This window comes from Cydia pomonella, chromosome 1 (genome assembly GCF_033807575.1).
Source record: "Cydia pomonella isolate Wapato2018A chromosome 1, ilCydPomo1, whole genome shotgun sequence".
Classification (NCBI taxonomy): Eukaryota; Metazoa; Arthropoda; class Insecta; order Lepidoptera; family Tortricidae; genus Cydia; species Cydia pomonella.
This window is the reverse complement of record NC_084703.1, coordinates 37,486,132-37,503,118: the sequence shown is the minus strand read 5'-3', so window position 1 is coordinate 37,503,118 and position 16,987 is coordinate 37,486,132. Positions and strand designations below refer to the sequence as shown.

At 37.7% G+C, this 16,987-nt stretch overlaps 1 protein-coding gene across 1 annotated transcript; it reads left to right on the top strand.

Annotated features, from left to right (window-relative positions):
• Positions 1-3,009: 3,009 nt before the first annotated feature.
• On the top strand, positions 3,010-15,467 carry LOC133522102 (sodium-dependent phosphate transporter 1). The gene is made up of 10 exons (XM_061857315.1): positions 3,010-3,208; positions 9,414-9,945; positions 11,900-12,145; positions 12,230-12,412; positions 12,493-12,651; positions 12,721-13,211; positions 13,291-13,520; positions 13,727-13,912; positions 14,053-14,199; positions 14,315-15,467. Exons 2-10 carry the CDS (start codon positions 9,741-9,743, stop codon positions 14,403-14,405), a joined length of 1,938 nt encoding a protein of 645 aa, XP_061713299.1. The 5' UTR covers positions 3,010-3,208; positions 9,414-9,740; the 3' UTR covers positions 14,406-15,467.
• The last annotated feature ends 1,520 nt before the right edge of the window (positions 15,468-16,987 follow it).

The following is a 16,987-nucleotide window of genomic DNA, read 5'->3' as shown; positions in this document are numbered from 1 at the left end:
TCGTACTAGCCGCGCGAGTTTTTCGAACTACACGCACTATCTAACTCAAAAATGGTCACGATTTTTCATTTGTAGTCTGCCTCTTTCGCACTCATGGTATGTTCATATGCGTGATGGCTTACGTTTTGCACACTTTTACTATCTTTAATTCTTAAAGCGTCATCTACTCATCGTAGATCTGTGATTGCAACTAGTTTTCATTTTTTTTTCTACTGACGGAAATGTGTGTCCAACTTATATCGAATCGATTACGTCTATATAAATACTTAGTAAAACCATTTCAGTATTAAAATATAATGTACAAACGTAAGTCTGGAATGTTTAAGGACTTTGGATTTCAATTTTGTCAATTAATTATTCTGTAATAGCTATTTATTAGCATTCCACCAATTTAATCATGCCAAAATATAGACATACCTAATTAGATAAACTTACTACTTAAGTACTTAATAAGAATTGTGTAAAACTGATTCACATCGTGCCGACATCATGGTCACCCTAATGAGTTTGACAATTATCGTCTTGTATTTTTATCGTTAAATTGAATGATTGTGGTTCACCTGTGATAATATATAAAGGTTCAATTTACTATAACAAAAAAAGGTAGAGTGTGCTCCACTTTATAATATCTCCATGCTCCATGGTCACCCCATACATGAGAATAACAGCGCCCTCTTGACAATGATCATTTATTTCTGGTCGGGCTTTAATTGCTTCATAACTACATCAAAATCAATTTGGTTATGATATGACATTCAAATTTGGAACACATGTGAAAAAAAGCAATTTGATTTGACCTCTATTCTAATATCAGTGCCTTTGTATCGAATTAATACGAAAATAGGCCCCCGACTCTAGTTTGTCTCTGATTTAAAAAAACTACGAATGCGTGACATGCGTGGAAAAAAGTTTTCATTTACCGCCATTTGACGTACAGTTTATCTTTTAATTAGTTTTAAGTATAAAATGATTATGTGTTGTTGTTTTTAAAGTAACTATAACAAAAGTTTCGCGTAAAATCAGCGATAAAAATATTTCGGTGACGCCACTACATGTCCGCGAGTTCCGCCAAGAGAGCAACGATGCCCCAACGTTCGCTGTAATTCGGGTTAGTGAATATATCATAGAAAGTTTATAATATGTGTGTAGATAAAACAGTGTATGTAACTGTACATAATTAGGTATTATTCAATTCAATTCAATTCAATTCAAATATACTTTATTCATGTAGGCCTAGCAACAAGCACTTATGAATAGTAAGACAGTATTACATATATCATATATAGATACTCGGATAGGCAGAGCAAGAGCATCAACTGTTTTTGGGAGGCTTTTCGCGCGCGTATGGTGAAACCGTATGCTCACTACATATACCAAAGTCCTTGTATACCAGACCTGCGTCCTAAGTATATTGCTGAACGCATCAGAAACATGCGAAACAAGAACGCAAACTCAACGCTATCCATATGCGCTGCCTGAGGACTATACTTGGAGTTACTTGGCAATATAAAGTTAGTAACGAGGTAGTACTCTCATGAACACATTGCTGCAGCTTAACTGCAATGTTAAAGTAGAGAAGACTTCGCTGGCTCGGTCACGTTCATCGCATGGACCCCGAGAGATTACCACGCCAAGTAATGCTGGGTCAGATAGCGGACGTAAAAAGACCTGTTGGGCGTCCAACTCTACGTTTTAAGGACTCCTGCAAACGGGACATGGACAGTTTTGGCATTCGGACCGTCGGTTGGGAGAAGCGCGTCGAAATGAGACCGGAATGGCATCGCGACATTAAAGTCGGAATATCAAAGTACGACGAAGACTGGCTGGAGCACCTTAAGCAGAAAAGTCTTCGTCGTGCTCTACCACCTCCTGCGAACTCACGATTTGTATGCGATCGATATGGAAAGAAATGTCGCCCTGCTATAGGATTTTATAGCCACCAACGGCGATGCCCAGTCCCATAAACCCACAAGCGCCGCAACAAGCATCTAGAACAGATGGTGTGGCCAATCATGATGATTACATATAATTATCTTAAGCTAATTATAATTATCTTAATTAATGAATATAATTCATAGATCAAATTTAATACTAAAAATTTCACAAAATATAGTCATAGAAAAATAAATGTATAAAAAATACTAGTCTAGATTGTTTCTAGAATAAATTCTAAATGCCAAACAAATATAATTAAAACACTCGTGTGATCCTTTTAAGAAACTCACTCCGTTTGTTTCTTAAACCCACACTTGTGTATTTAAATGCTCACATAAACTACTAATATCTACTTGGCTCGTGTAAATTAGTGCCATAATTAAAAATACTTATGATGGCAAAACGAATGTGGGCATAATATAGCTCATTCCAACTCAGTATGCTGGCATACAAGAACACCGTTTACGAGCAAGTGTGACGAAAACTTCGTTAATTGTCTCCAATGCGACAGCCGGGTATAAGTAGGCTATTATATTCCCTTATATTACCGTAGTTTTACCATATTTTAGTACCTTTACAGTTTTTACACTAGTGGCTCTGTGAGCTGTAGACCTCGCTTTAAGCTTAGAAAATGTAAAAGTTAAAAATACTTAGTTCGTTAAGTTTGTTATCACAGGGAACTCACAATGGTCTGAAGTGCCATAGACACTATTGGCGCTTAAGTCCTTTATGCCATTTACCGCATTTTGAAAAAAAAAAACATAAACGGAATCGACAAAAAAAAACTATTTAATGATAGAATCTGGTCACAAAATTTCACGAGAATTATTTAAGAATTTCGACCTGTAGAGGAGAACATGCCCGAAGCAAAATCCCCGAGTTAAAACGGAGACCTTCGCTAACGCTGGGGTAATTAAACTGTCTTAGACTTCTTCATAGACTTTTAAATTACCATAAAAGGCTACCTACCTACATGTAAATGAAGAGGGTAAGAAAGCTGAAGGTCACGCGGACTAGCAATGTGCGGACGCAATTATTGAGCAATTCTAGAAGGGTTCTTTCCAGTTGTGAGCTACTTTTTAATATATAATAGGGGGGCCGCAGAGGCGGGGTGGAGGGCGCTCCGCGCATGCTCCATTCAGGTGACGGCCCAGCCAGAGCCACCCTCGTCACTTTATTCCAGTACACATTGCGAAGCTCAAGCCGACGACTCGTGCTTTTAAAAATAATACCGCGCTGATATAGGACCGCAACATCCTATAAGTTTCCTAAAGTAAGTACATGTTGCACGTGTAAATGTAAAAATTAATGTGATTTGGTATTGTCCTTGGCATCGTAAAAGGTTGTGCCACGTGAATTGTGGGGAGGTATATATAGATTTTCCGCGTTTAAAATTGCACAGGTACGGCGGCCGTGATGAAAAGTGACGCTTATTCCCGCGAAGGGAAACTGTTTACGAGATGATAATGCGGCTGGCTGCGGGACCTCGTGAGGATAATTCTGGCCAAATTTCGTTTCTACCGGGAAGGCGCCAAATAAATGGCGCCTGTAATCGATAATACTGAAATCGTGTGGTCCTTATTTAAGACTTATAACAAGAGCCAAGCAACAATTATACAAAAATTCTGCACGAACAGAAACGTATCCGGTTGGCGTTTCTATTACGGGTTTTCACACATTTCGTAAGGTGCTTAGAGACTAAAATAAATAGCCGTTATACCACGTGATCGTCCATACAAAAATTGAAAATGTTTTTCCACTTCGAAATATTACCCATGATTTTTTAGTATGTTATTGACAATGAAAAACTCGGTTTAAATATAGGTTTTCATTTTTTAAAATTTTTGTGAAGCAAATTTTGTTTTTTCTAAAAAGCGAAACCTATAAACCTAGAATATATTACGCTGAAGCGATAGACAACAAAATCAAAGTGATTTGATCAGATTTAATTAGAGGAAACCGTTTTCTCCCGAAATGGAATTTAATAGAAAAAGTACCCTTAAGTATATTTCGTTAGGATCGCAAAGCAATTCTCCCTCTTAAGTATTATTTTATCTCCGTTTTGAACAGATTCGATTAAATGTTAACAGTGTATAAATCTGTAATATTTGTGATATATTGTACAATATTCAAAGTATTCAAACCTTTTCACATATTTCTCATAAGTTAACGTAGGCTCCTTATGGTCACTTTAATCTGGTTCTGTAGGTACCTACCATAAATAGTAATTTGTCCAAGAAGAGAGCAAAAGTACTTATTAGTGAGGTCATAAGTTCTGTCACAAAGATTTTTACTGATAAAAAAGTTATAGGTAAGTACAGATCCCTTTTTAGGGTTCCGTAGTCAACTGGGAACCCTTGTAGTTTCGCCATGTCCATCTGTCTGTCTGTCTGTCTGTCCGAGGCTTTTCTCCGTGGTCGTTAGTCCTAGAAAGCTGAAATTTGGCATAGATATATAAATCAATAAAGCTGACAAAGTCGTACAATAAAATCTAAAAAAAATTTTTAGGGTACCTCCCCTACACTTAAATTGGGGGTGAATTTTTTTTGCTTTACCTCTACAGTGTGGGGTATCGTTGGAAAGGTCTTTCAAAAGTAGGGGAATTTAAACACACATTTTTTGATAAAGTAAATATATTTGGAGATAATCGCTACTAAAGAAAAAATAAATTTGTCCCCCCTCTAACTTTTGAACCATAGGTCCAAAAAATATGACAAAAATCATGGAAGTAGAGCTTAAGAAAGAGATTAAATGGAAATTATAGCGGACATGTTCAGTTGAGCCATCGCAAAAAGTTTCCCCTTCATAGTAAAACGTTATTACGACGTTAAATGGGTTGTTAAAGTTATTTTGCATTATTAATTAAGATAAAAATTGCTTATTTTACTCATTCGATTTTAGTTTAATATTTAATTTGTCTGAAACAGTTTCATTGGCTGTAGTAAGCTGTAAAGAGAGAAGAGAGTAAAGCTGTTGACTATTGGCAGTTTAAGAACGAAAGAGTAAAACTTAAAAGTAAGAGGCCTTCCCGCTAATTTTATTTTATATTTATATTCGTTTATTGCACTTTAGCTTATTGTGACGGAAGAGCAACTACGGAACCCTACTCTGAGCATGGCCTGACATGCTCTTGGCCGGTTTTTTATTATTCATATATATATGGATTGAAAACGTGTTTAATGCTGAATTACTTACAATATAATTTTACATAATTTGCTGTATCAGTTTTGCATAATTCTATATAATATTTAAAAAAAAATATGCGGCCTCGTGTTGATTTTGATCCCTTTTTTTCACTTTTACATGGTTGAATTTCACATAAAACAAAAGCTGGGTCTTTTATCTTTATTTAGATAAGTTTAGCAATAGACAAATATGAAACAATGAGATGTCCTAACACATATATTTTTTCAAACTATACCATAGACAATGTTTGGGCGGAAAACATTTACCTTATTTTTAAATTGACTTATTAAAAAAAAGTTTTAAACTTTGAAAACGTCGGCGTGGGCTAAGGGCGATTTACGCATATTTTATACAACATTTTCATTTTATACAAAGTTAAGATTTTTTAATAAGTAAATTTAAAAGGAATGTAAATGTTTTCCAGCCAATCATTGTTTATGGAAATATAGTTTTAAAAAGTATATGTGATAGGCCACCTGTTTGTTTCGTATTTGTCTATTGCAAAACTTATCTAGTGACCTATGTATATAATTCATGGGTATTGCAATGCCAAAATTGCGACTGTACATGGTTTACCAATCCTACTCGTTGAATGGCAGTCAAAATTAAGCGTGTTACTGAAAAGTACCCTAAGTTAGAAGGGTATTAGTTGAAGTACAGACTTCTCGGAGAACTATATGTTTGTGATAAAATAACGTACTAATAAAGTAGGTTCATACAAATAAACAATTCTACGTATATTATTAATGTGACACTGATTTTTACACCTTTTTGTGAAGAATAATTTTCCACAATGCAGCCACGTATTTACGTCTAACTACAACCCTAAAGTAAACAAGTACTAAATAAAGTCGCGATCTTAGTTTTAAAATAAATATATTAAGTTAAAATGATGGTATAAACAAGCTTCACAAATCATGGTTATTTTTTATTATTTTTTTACATTTTATCAGTCAAAACCTTTGTGACAGAACTTATGACCTGTGTAGTAAGTGGTTTTCTCAAACATGTAATGAAATAAAATAAAAACTACTACAAGAAATGAAAGCTTTATATCTAGAAAAACTAAAAGTAAACTAGACAAAAGATATGTGTAACTGACACGTATGGTATTACCATTTATTTCGTCCTATTTCCAAGTAAGATTAAATAGAAAAAAGATAATCTATAAATATTTCACGTTCCTTAAAAAATGTATAAAAGCACGTTTCTGGATATCAACCTATGGAACAGCACTTATTGTCATTGGCCAGATTATTTCATCGGGTGCCTGATTTAGGAATGCTTTTCAAAAGTAAATCTTTGATTTTTTCGTATACGAGATCCGTCTGACTGTCGTTATAGCCACATAACTAATGTGTACACAGTTTTGTGTGTTTATTTTATGCTTCACCTGTGGCATGGAGTATAATGCCGTCAGGGTTGTCGATTTTCTAGTCCCTGCCCTTTTTAAAATTATGCCACTAAAACTGTTTCTGAGAAGCTGTGAGCAATTTTTAGGGTTCCGTAGTTTTAAATCCGAAATTTATACAGAATTTAGCAAACATTTTTCATTGTTTTATTTATAGGCTTAGTGGCAAAATGTTATAACGGACTCAAAAGCAAATATTGCTTATGGTTTTTTTTTATGGCTGAATGCTATGATGTTTCACCAATATATAAAAAGGAAATTAAAAAGAACATCTTGCCGGCTTAGGCCTCCAATGTTGTATGAAATTCCATTAAAGATCTTTCGTCAGGCCGCGCCCGAAACGTGATAGGTACTTGATTGATACTTTGTAGCTTTGTATTATAAGGAACATAATATCAATATTTCATTGCATGTTTGAGAAAACTTACCTACCTTTTGCTATGAGTGGAAAAAATGCAGCGAGAACATATTAGAGAACAGGACAGTTCCCTAAATACATTTAAATTAAGCAAAAATTCAGTCACAGGTCACAGTCTTAATCCCACTTCCCCTTCTATTCTCCCACTACAGTTTCATTCTTGTTCGCATTTCTTCCGGTTATTATTCCTATTTTGGTCCCCACTTCCCAATGCGCCGGCATAGAATCTAGGACTTCAATTGCGACTGGTTTGCGACTGTGACTTCGTCTTCAAATAGACAGCGACTGGGCTGCTACTGTGACTGGAGTGCGACTGGACTGCGACTGCGTCTGGACTGGGACTGCGATTGCGTCTGGACTGCGACTGCGTTTGGATTGAGACTGGACTGCGACTGCGACTGGGCTGCGACTGCCACTAGAGTGTAACTGCGTCTAGTTTGCAACATCATATGGACTGCGACTAGACTGTGACTGGACTGGTTTTCTATTTCGAACGTAACTGCGGCTCTGACTCCCATTTCAACTTCGATTCCGCCTCCGACCCACACTTTGGCATTCCTTTTTCGGGATTAGAATGCTAATTTTTTTTAAACAGTAAAGTACCCTTGTATTGTGTGAGCTGTTGAGGTGAAAATATTTTTTCACCACACCATCAACTCGTAAAGGCTCTGTTGCTTTTTCAAAAACTTTTGAGAAAGTTGCATTTTGTCCATAAGAGGATCAAAGTAATTTGTTGCAAATTTTGAGTTGTTTCCTTATGTTGGCTGGCAAAATTGATATATAAATATTTAATATCGTTTATTCGGATTTATTTTTGTTTGATATTTACAGTCAATATTTTCCTCGTGTTGGTGTGGTGAAATGTTTTGTGTTTCACTCGGTGGCACAATTTGTTTAACCCTCGTGCCTTGAAGCCCTTGCAACGCTCAAGATTTCACTTTTAGAACTTTCCATTTTGAAATCTTTCGTTAGCTTGGGTATCAATCCTCCTTGTAAAGCAAATAACTACCTATTTATTTATTCTGTTCTTAACCAACAATTAAACTAAGTATTGTGTCTAGTTTGTTATTTCTAACCTTTTTAAGACTTAGCACTCTGTATACATAGATAATAAAAACTATGAAGCGTCCTCTCTGATAGTAGGTACCTAGCACGAATTAATAAAGTAGTGGATATGAAATGACAGCATTTTTGTATGAAAAACAGAGTCGCTGAATACACCCATTCATAGTTAAGATACTGATTACAGACGCTATCTAGTTACATGAAAACATGCTCCTATTGAGCAAGTGCTACCTACTAGCAGTGTGTTTAGGATGTGCTACTTTTAAGCATGCTTTTTTAGTGGCAAGTAGCAAATGTAAACAGTTCATAATCATGCTCATTAAGCACGCTTATTTTATTAGCCTGCCTAACAGTGCCTACCTATGAGTTACAATACCTACGGCATACATTAGTAGCAGCTTTCCGCTCCAATAGGGTATTACCGTTTGACATTTTCTAGAATGAATATCAACTGTAGGTATGTCAAATTTATGAGACATAATATGCTCTTTAATTATTTCACAAAAGCTCGCCTAAGACCAATCTAATACAGCTACTTAACACTGAATGGCGCTGTAACTTCTAAACTTGATAATCGATATTTTATATGTTACCCTCACGGATTCCTATAATCAAGAAATATTTAATTACGATCAAGTTTTCCTTATGACTAACTCATGTTAAGGAGATAAGTACAACAAGTTTTAATTTATTAATTTTTTAAGCGGGAATAGATATACACAATTACACACTGTACAATGAAACTATTATTACGTTTCCCTAGGCTGGCACAGTCCGTTGAAAGATAGACAGAACGACGAACAACAGAAGCTTAGGTTCCCGATTGGCACCCTTTCGGGTTAGGAATCCTAAAAATAAAGGCTAAGTTTTAATTCACCTGTAAGAACGATATTTATGTATATTTAGTCTAGGGTCTACATAATTTATATGTATACACATATATGACTTGATACGGTGCAGTTTATGTTAAGATTTTTTACATATCAGTATCTCAACTCCACGTCTTGTTTCGTATACTTATTCAGAATTAGATAGAGTCACACCAAGCTAAGTTGGCAGCGATTTCGATAGCCCAGCCTGTGCAAGTGTTAAGCAAGCGTCATAATATCTTAGTTGTTTGACGTTTAAAGTAACACTTGCACTGTCTGGGTTGTCAAAATCGCTGCCAACTTATCTTGCTCTTACTCTAGGTAGGTAAATTGACAGCGGTTTGAGGAAATACTTTTTGTTTCAAGCAAATCTATATAGTAATATGTAGAACCATGAAAATAAATATAAGTAGACGTAAACCATATTATAGACTTCCCATTATACGTATAGTATACTTATATACACCTCACCAACGTTAATTGACCTACGAATAACAAATAATAACGATAGCACTTGTTTTTTTTTCAGAAATGATCAAGCAAAAACCAGCTAGACCACGTCATCTATTACGACTATTTAAACATCAAATGTTCATATAATTTATATATTTAACTTATAAATTATTTGTGATATTTACCAAATGTTCCAGTTAATTAAGTTATACTGCATTTAATGCCTGGACATGCCAACCTAAATAATTAAAGTTTTCTAAAGACTTATTTTTAATATAAATTATTATTTGTTACGTTAAATATTATCCGTTCATTTTAACAATTCAAGTTATTTTTTTTTACTTTGGAACACTGACGTAGGAGCAATTTATATCTCGTTTAAGTAATTCAAAAGTCTAGAATAATGTCATCGGACATGGAACCCTACGCATCAGAGCTGCTTTGGTTCGTCATCGCCGGCTTCGTGGTGGCTTTCGTGTTGGCTTTCGGCATCGGTGCCAACGACGTGGCTAATTCCTTTGGTACCAGCGTCGGCTCTAAAGTCTTGACTCTGACGCAAGCTTGCGTGCTTGCCACCATCTTCGAGATAGCAGGAGCAGTGCTTATCGGTAAGTATATACTCGCACATACCTATAGGTATACTTAAGTTTTTATGTAGGTATGTATACGATTCTTTATGTCAATTACTGAATTATTGGATATAGGTAATATGGCTATATTTACTCTATAAATACCTAGTATTGTATAATTAGTGCACTAGATTCCGTTCCTTTTTATCACTTGTCACTATACCTGTTACTTTCGCGCTTACATACTTGTTAGAACGTGACAGCCATGATGACAAATGATAAAGAGCCGACCATCTTATCCCTACTGTATTGCGTCAAATTCAAATTGATCATGGGCTGGTTCTTATATTATTAAATTTCTTTTGATCGATCAAAACTTCAGTAGATAAGTACAGTTACCTACTACTTAAATCATTAAATATCGTTTGCGAACCTAAAATAAATAAATGTATCGGACACATATACTTATTTACGTGTAATTGGTATTGCAAAAGTTACAGTAGATATTGTATTAATGCCATTAAACCTGCTCCTTTAGCTTTGATATATTTGCGCTGCGAATTGCATATTAGGTCCCTACTAAAAGGGTGTAGCAGAATAAGCCTTCTGAAATTGCCCCCAAAGCTTTGAGTTCAAAACTACTACCAGTTAATGCCCCGTCAAATGAAAATAATCCATACCAAATTTTAACCCTCTACTGCCACCTGGAACCCCACGACATTCATTTAACCCTAAAATGTTTTTTTTTTCTCAAAAAGTGTAAAAAGGACAATTATAAATTTTTCATAAATGTTGATGTGATCAATATAAACTATCAAAAAAAAGAGCTCTCTACTTACTTATTTTCCTAGAAAAAAAAACCTAAATTAAAAAATAAAACAGCCTGTATAACAATTCAGGCTCGTCATACTATCACCATTTTTGTACTAAATATTAACCAACTACCTATCTACATACTATGTAAGTTTCATGTAATTAACAAAGGTGGAACAGTGTGAAAATATAGGTATTGTTCAGTACGTACCATATATGTAATACGCTTACGGTGACGACATTAAGTAAAAGATATCGGCCCGCCAAGCGGGAAGCCATCCGTAATCGTTTTTTTTAATTTGCAAAGGATGATGAATGAATTACAATTGGTATTTTCATTTGACGGGGTATTAACTGGTAGTAGTTTTGAACTCAAAGCTTTGGGGGCAATTTTTGAAGGCTTATCCTGCTACACCCTTTTGATTGACGGATCAGAGCGATATCTCCAATAGTTAGGTTTGCTTGTAAGATGATGTTGATGCTCTCCTTTACTGAGTTTCTGTTAATCAACCGGTGTCTGTTAAACGCGATTAGTTATGAGCACGACTGTGGCGTCCACCAGGCATATACATATAGGGTGTAAGAAAAATAGTGGGAATCCGTTTAAGGGCATATTCCGTATCGTGTTCTGATTAGGGAAAAAATAAAAGAGATTTTTTTTGTAGCGTAAATTTTTTACGCCTGTGTATGGCTGGTTGGCCGACACAAATTTTTTTCGCGGCGGGTCAATTTTTTTTTCAAATTTTTTCCTAATCAGAACACGATACCGAATATACTCTTAAACTGATCCCCCTATTTTTGTTATACCTTGTATGAGCTACTTTAAATAAATCACAGTTAAGTAGTACAGACCTATGTTATATTATAAAGCAGTGTGGCTATCACCAGTTAGACACTGACATATTCGTTAACGCCTACGTAACTTAGTTTCTATACATCTTGCTCGAACTAATATGCCATTAAGAGCGAGATGCTTTGCATAGAAGCGAATGTGTATTGACAAATCAGGACATTGACAAGCTCGTGGTAAGGGTACAGGAAATTTGGGCCCTCATTGTTAGATAAGTTACACAACAATGTGAAAACATTTCTCAGAAGTTAGGCGAAGTGAAGTGTTTTTGTTAATATAACATTGAGCGTTGCGCTTTGATAATTTGCCACTCACTATATTCGTCCACAGGATACAAGGTGTCGGATACAATGCGTAAGGGCATCCTGGACGTGAGTCTCTACGAGGGCGGCGGCGAGCGGCTGCTGGCGGCGGGCTGTCTGTCGGCGCTGTTTGCGGGCGCGCTGTGGCTGCTGTTGGCCACGGCACTGCGCCTGCCCGTCTCTGGCACGCACTCTATCGTCGGCGCCACCGTCGGCTTTACTCTCACTGCCAAGGGTCCGGTTGGCGTCCGCTGGTCCACGCTCGGCGCCATCGGTAACTAAATCTCGTTAACGGTAGTGATAGATATATCAATGAGTTGTTGTCTATGAATACTAAGGCGATTGTTTATCCACACAGTTTTGTCGTGGTTTATCTCCCCGGCGCTGAGTGGCGCGGTGTCCGCGATGCTATTCTGGCTGGTGCGCCGTTTTATACTGCGCGCCGTTGCACCTTTGAAAGCGGGTCTCCAAGCGTTGCCTTATTTCTATGGAGCTACAGTCGCAGTCAACGTAATCAGCGTGGTTCACGATGGCCCTAAACGTGAGTGTTGGGAGTTTGAAGTTACCTTAATGTTATACTGAGAAAAATGTTGTAAAATGTTGCCTTGTGATTTTGTGCAGTGATGGCGATGGACAAAATACCTGTGTGGGCTGCGCTGGTTGGCTCCATAGCGCTGGGTGCCATAGCAGCTGGCTGCGTACAAGTATTTCTGGTCCCATACTACAAACGTCAATTGACCAAACCGACACCAGTCAATTTCACACTCGGTGTATCCAATGGTAAGCATTATTTTTTATCGCAAACATCATGATAAACTGTCATCTAATTTGGATTGCGTTTTATTTCAGAAACTACGCCAATCAATAGTCCGAGCCATGGTAACAAAAACATCGTAACACTACGTCCGACTTCCGTTCACTCCGAGGACGGAAAAATACTCGAAGCTATAGCAGAGAGCGCCGAAATGGCCGTCCTCGATAATTTAGATCACGTGTCCGACGAAGTCAGGGAGAAGAACGCTAAAAATCGCGCGTTGTTAGCCACCATGGACGACTGCAGCATCCTGTCGCGCAGCTTGAGTCCGCCCAACCGATCTAACCTCATGTTGATGGACGGTGACTCTCAGATAAACACTCTCAAATACATTGACGAGACATTGAGCTACTGCAAAAGTTTGGATTCCGATCAGCTCGCTGGAATGGGGGAAAGTTTTGGTTCGCGTAACGGATTCTTAGGGGATTCGTGCGAAACTATTGCACGTGGTGAATTCGATCGGCTCTCTGTCACCCGAGCTCCGATTGCAGGAGAATCTGACACTCCACCTCCGCGAACTGACAAAGTGAGTTGAGCAATTGCCAGATATTTTAGTAATAAGTATAAATAATAAATATTCCTACATGATTTTGTTTGTGTTGCAGAGTCCGGAGCCATCGGGTGCATGGAGCGTGGAGCGCGACAGGGTGGGTGGGGCAGCTCGGCTGCCCGCCATCACCCCCAACTCCAGCGCGGTGCCGTTGCTGCGCGGGAGCACGCCGCCGCCACCGCCGCCAGTACCGCAGCCCGAGCCCGAGGCGCTTAAACTTTTCTCATTTCTGCAAGTTCTGACAGCTACGTTCGGCGCATTTGCTCACGGCGGCAATGACGTCAGGTTAGTTTGTTATTAATATTATATGTTTAATTCAGCAAATCAGTTTATATCCCACCGAACAACAAAGAATAATACATTGAATCTTGAATAAATTTCTTGAATAAGTTCCGTATATCAGCACTATGAGCTCATAAATCGCATCTGGATGAGAGTAACACGTCATAAAAATAGAATACAAGATTGATTTAAATTCGTGATTGTTGCAGCAACGCAATAGGGCCGCTAGTGGCACTGTGGCTGCTGTACTCGGAGGGCGGCACGCACGCGCGCGCGGAGACGCCGCTGGCCATCCTGGTGTTCGGCGGTGTGGGCATCGCGCTAGGCTTGTGGCTCTGGGGTCGACGCGTCATTCAAACCGTGGGCGAGGACCTCACAAACATCACTCCTGACACGTAATATTCATTCTCTCCTTTTCATTTTTTTATTACAGGAATATGTTTATAAAAATATTTTTTTAATACATACTGACCTGACATTGTGTAGGCTGTAGTTTTTTATGCTCATGTAACTGAAAGTGCGGTTGTGGTTGCAGCGGCTTCACCATCGAGCTGGGTTCGGCGCTGACGGTGCTGGTGGCCAGCAAGGCGGGTCTCCCTATTTCCACTACGCACTGTAAGGTCGGATCCGTCGTATGCGTCGGGTACTTCTCCGATAAGGCCGTAGACTGGAGTCTTTTTAGGTACGGTATAGCCACTGGTACATTTATAAATTATTACATATTTATTACTAAATATTGTGTACATTTCATCAATTGTATGACACGAATATTAAACGGCGGTTTTTGTTTTGCGCAGGAACATAATCTTCGCATGGGTGGTGACCGTCCCTGTGGTAGCAGGCATTGCCGCAATTACCATGTTGGTTCTTGAATCGTTTGCCGTCTAATTATTGAATGTTTCACATGGCTTAGTTTCCATGAAAATTATATACAACTTATATGTGTTTAGATAGTGAACAGAATATTTTAGAAATGTTTTATTCTGCTAGGAAATGTGGGTTTCCATAAGCAAACAATTATGTATTTAAAAAATAGAGTATTAAAACACTGAAGTGAATTGCTTAATATGTATTTGCTAAGATAGTAGAACCCGGCCCTTGACGTTTGTTTGTTGAGGACATACTTATTCGGTGATTAGTGAAAAGAACGATAGGTACACAAAAAACTATTAGCCTTGAAAAGAGTGGTGCTATACCCGGTTGGTGCTGTTTGTTGTTCAGCGCGTTCGACTGCTTGCGGCGAAAACACTGGCAGGGTCACGCTCGCAAATAACCACGAGTGTGAATAACTCTGAGAAAAGGAGCCGGGAAGGTGCAGGTATGATGTTCTATTAATCACAGCATCAAGGCAATGCCGCTAGCGCAAATATCGGCTTAGAAAATTACTCTTCAACAGATGCTGATTTAGCTTAGCTCCGACAGGAATGAATGGGATCAAGCCACAAGGGAACACCTGCAAATCTAGCTGGAGCGGTTATATATACATTATAATACTATATTAACTATTTTTATGAAAACACCGGTAGAATGGCATTCACATCTATGAAAACATGGAACACGAACTCAAGGGAAGCGAGCGGAATGGCCACTTTAATTGTAGTTACTCAATGCGGCCAATGCACCTACCTAATACGCCTAAGTGAGAAATAAAGGATGATGGTCCATCTACCTTAGGGTGACTGGACTCGTACATAGAATTCATTATTGACATTATTGTTGTACCACCACTACTTGTAGGTATCGTCACCGTTCATTTGTAAAAACATCATCCAAACATTTTATTGAACTTGATGTTGGAGAAATAAACAATTGATTAATTAATACATCTTCTTACACATAACGACTCATGCGTAGGTATGTTTAGAAATATTTTAATATTTTTTTTTTTATAAAATGAAACATGTGATAATTGTAGTTGACGTACTGCGTCGTAATAAATGGTTATATATCTTCGTTGGTTTTTCATTATTATCAAAAATACCAGGTACTTAAATATTTGTTTTTCATAGTCTTGGAATGCCCGATATAACTGTTTTTAGGGCTTCGTAATTAAATAGGAACCCATTTTATCTGGCCTTGTCCGACCGCGACTACAGTTGTCGTTACTACTATAAAACTGCAATTTAACATGCGTGTACCTATGCATCAATCGCGCCGATTAAATGGTAGAATAAAGACGATTTTTTTTGGTACCTTCCGTATACGTAAAGTCCTCTTTATATAGTCCGCGGCACGTAAGTAAAACTCTTTTCATTCTCATTTTAAAACTACATGTTGGATTGTAATTTATAATTAAACTTTGCACATACAATGACTTGAGAGAATGGATGAAGGTCGGAACGTGAAACGAGCGTACCTGGGTCGCCTATAGCAGGAGGACGTCCTATCGGACGCCCCAGGTATCGCTGGAGCGACATGGTGGTGGCGGATCTGCGCGAACTTATAGTCAAAAATTGGCGAGAAGACGCACAGGATCGAGAAAAGTGGCGCTGTCTTGTGTCGGAGGCCAAGTCTCATTTTGGGTCGCTGAGCCAACGGAGTAAGTAAGCAAATACAATGGCTGTATTTTTTTAATATGGTATTAGAAGCTACGTAAACTTACAGTAACTACATATATATATGTATAGTTTATCCTATTGTAAGTACAAAGTTTTAGAGCAATCTAGCCAAGTCTTTTTAAAATGGGAGCGTAACGTAACTACGTTTGTATGGAGAACTGAGCTCGCTGCGGACTCTTAAACCCTTATCATTATTTTGGCTTGTAATATCCCATCAATAACATTTTCATGTAAAATGTTACCAAGACGAAATCATAAGGCTCGCACTGTCAAGAAGTTATTAGATCTCTTGTAGAGCCGAGCTTCTAACTCTAAAGCCTTAACTTCACAAACTCTACATCTTAGTCAAAATATATGGCTTGACCATTTCGCTACCGTCACATGGACGTAAGGGGAAAACTTTATTCATTATTTTTTATAATACAATACTTCTTGTAGCCTTATATTTTGACTAAGGAGTAGAGTTTGTGAAGGCTTGTAAGTTAGAAGCTTAATTGGCTCTACAAGAGATCTGATAACTTTTTGACAGTGCGAGCCTTATGGTTTCCTCTTAGCAACATTTTACATGAATATGTTTTTGATGGGATTTCATTTCTTTTTGTAAGTAGATTATGACAATATTCCATCCCCTAAATTAAAGGGTTAGGGGTGATTTACTATTAAAAACCCTGAAATAAGTACCTGGGGGCATCTTTTATACAATCTGCTTTTTTACTGATGCCCCATACAAACATCAACCTCTCTTCACCGAAAACTATTCTATATCCTTCCCCGTAACAAAAACTATTTACATACCAAACTTCTACTAAATCGGTTCAGCGGTTATTGATTCCCCATACAAACTTCCACCCCCTTAGGGACAAAAATCAAGTTTTTGTATTTCTTTGTTGTTTGTGTTTTTAGTACACACTA

Coding starts and splice junctions, on each gene's coding strand:
- LOC133522102 (XM_061857315.1), top strand. CDS start 9,741: ATGTCATCGGACATGGAACCCTACGCATCAGAGCTGCTTTGGTTCGTC. Junction 12,652..12,720: donor CACACTCGGTGTATCCAATG/GTAAGCATTATT, acceptor GTTTTATTTCAG/AAACTACGCCAATCAATAGT. Junction 14,200..14,314: donor GTAGACTGGAGTCTTTTTAG/GTACGGTATAGC, acceptor TGTTTTGCGCAG/GAACATAATCTTCGCATGGG.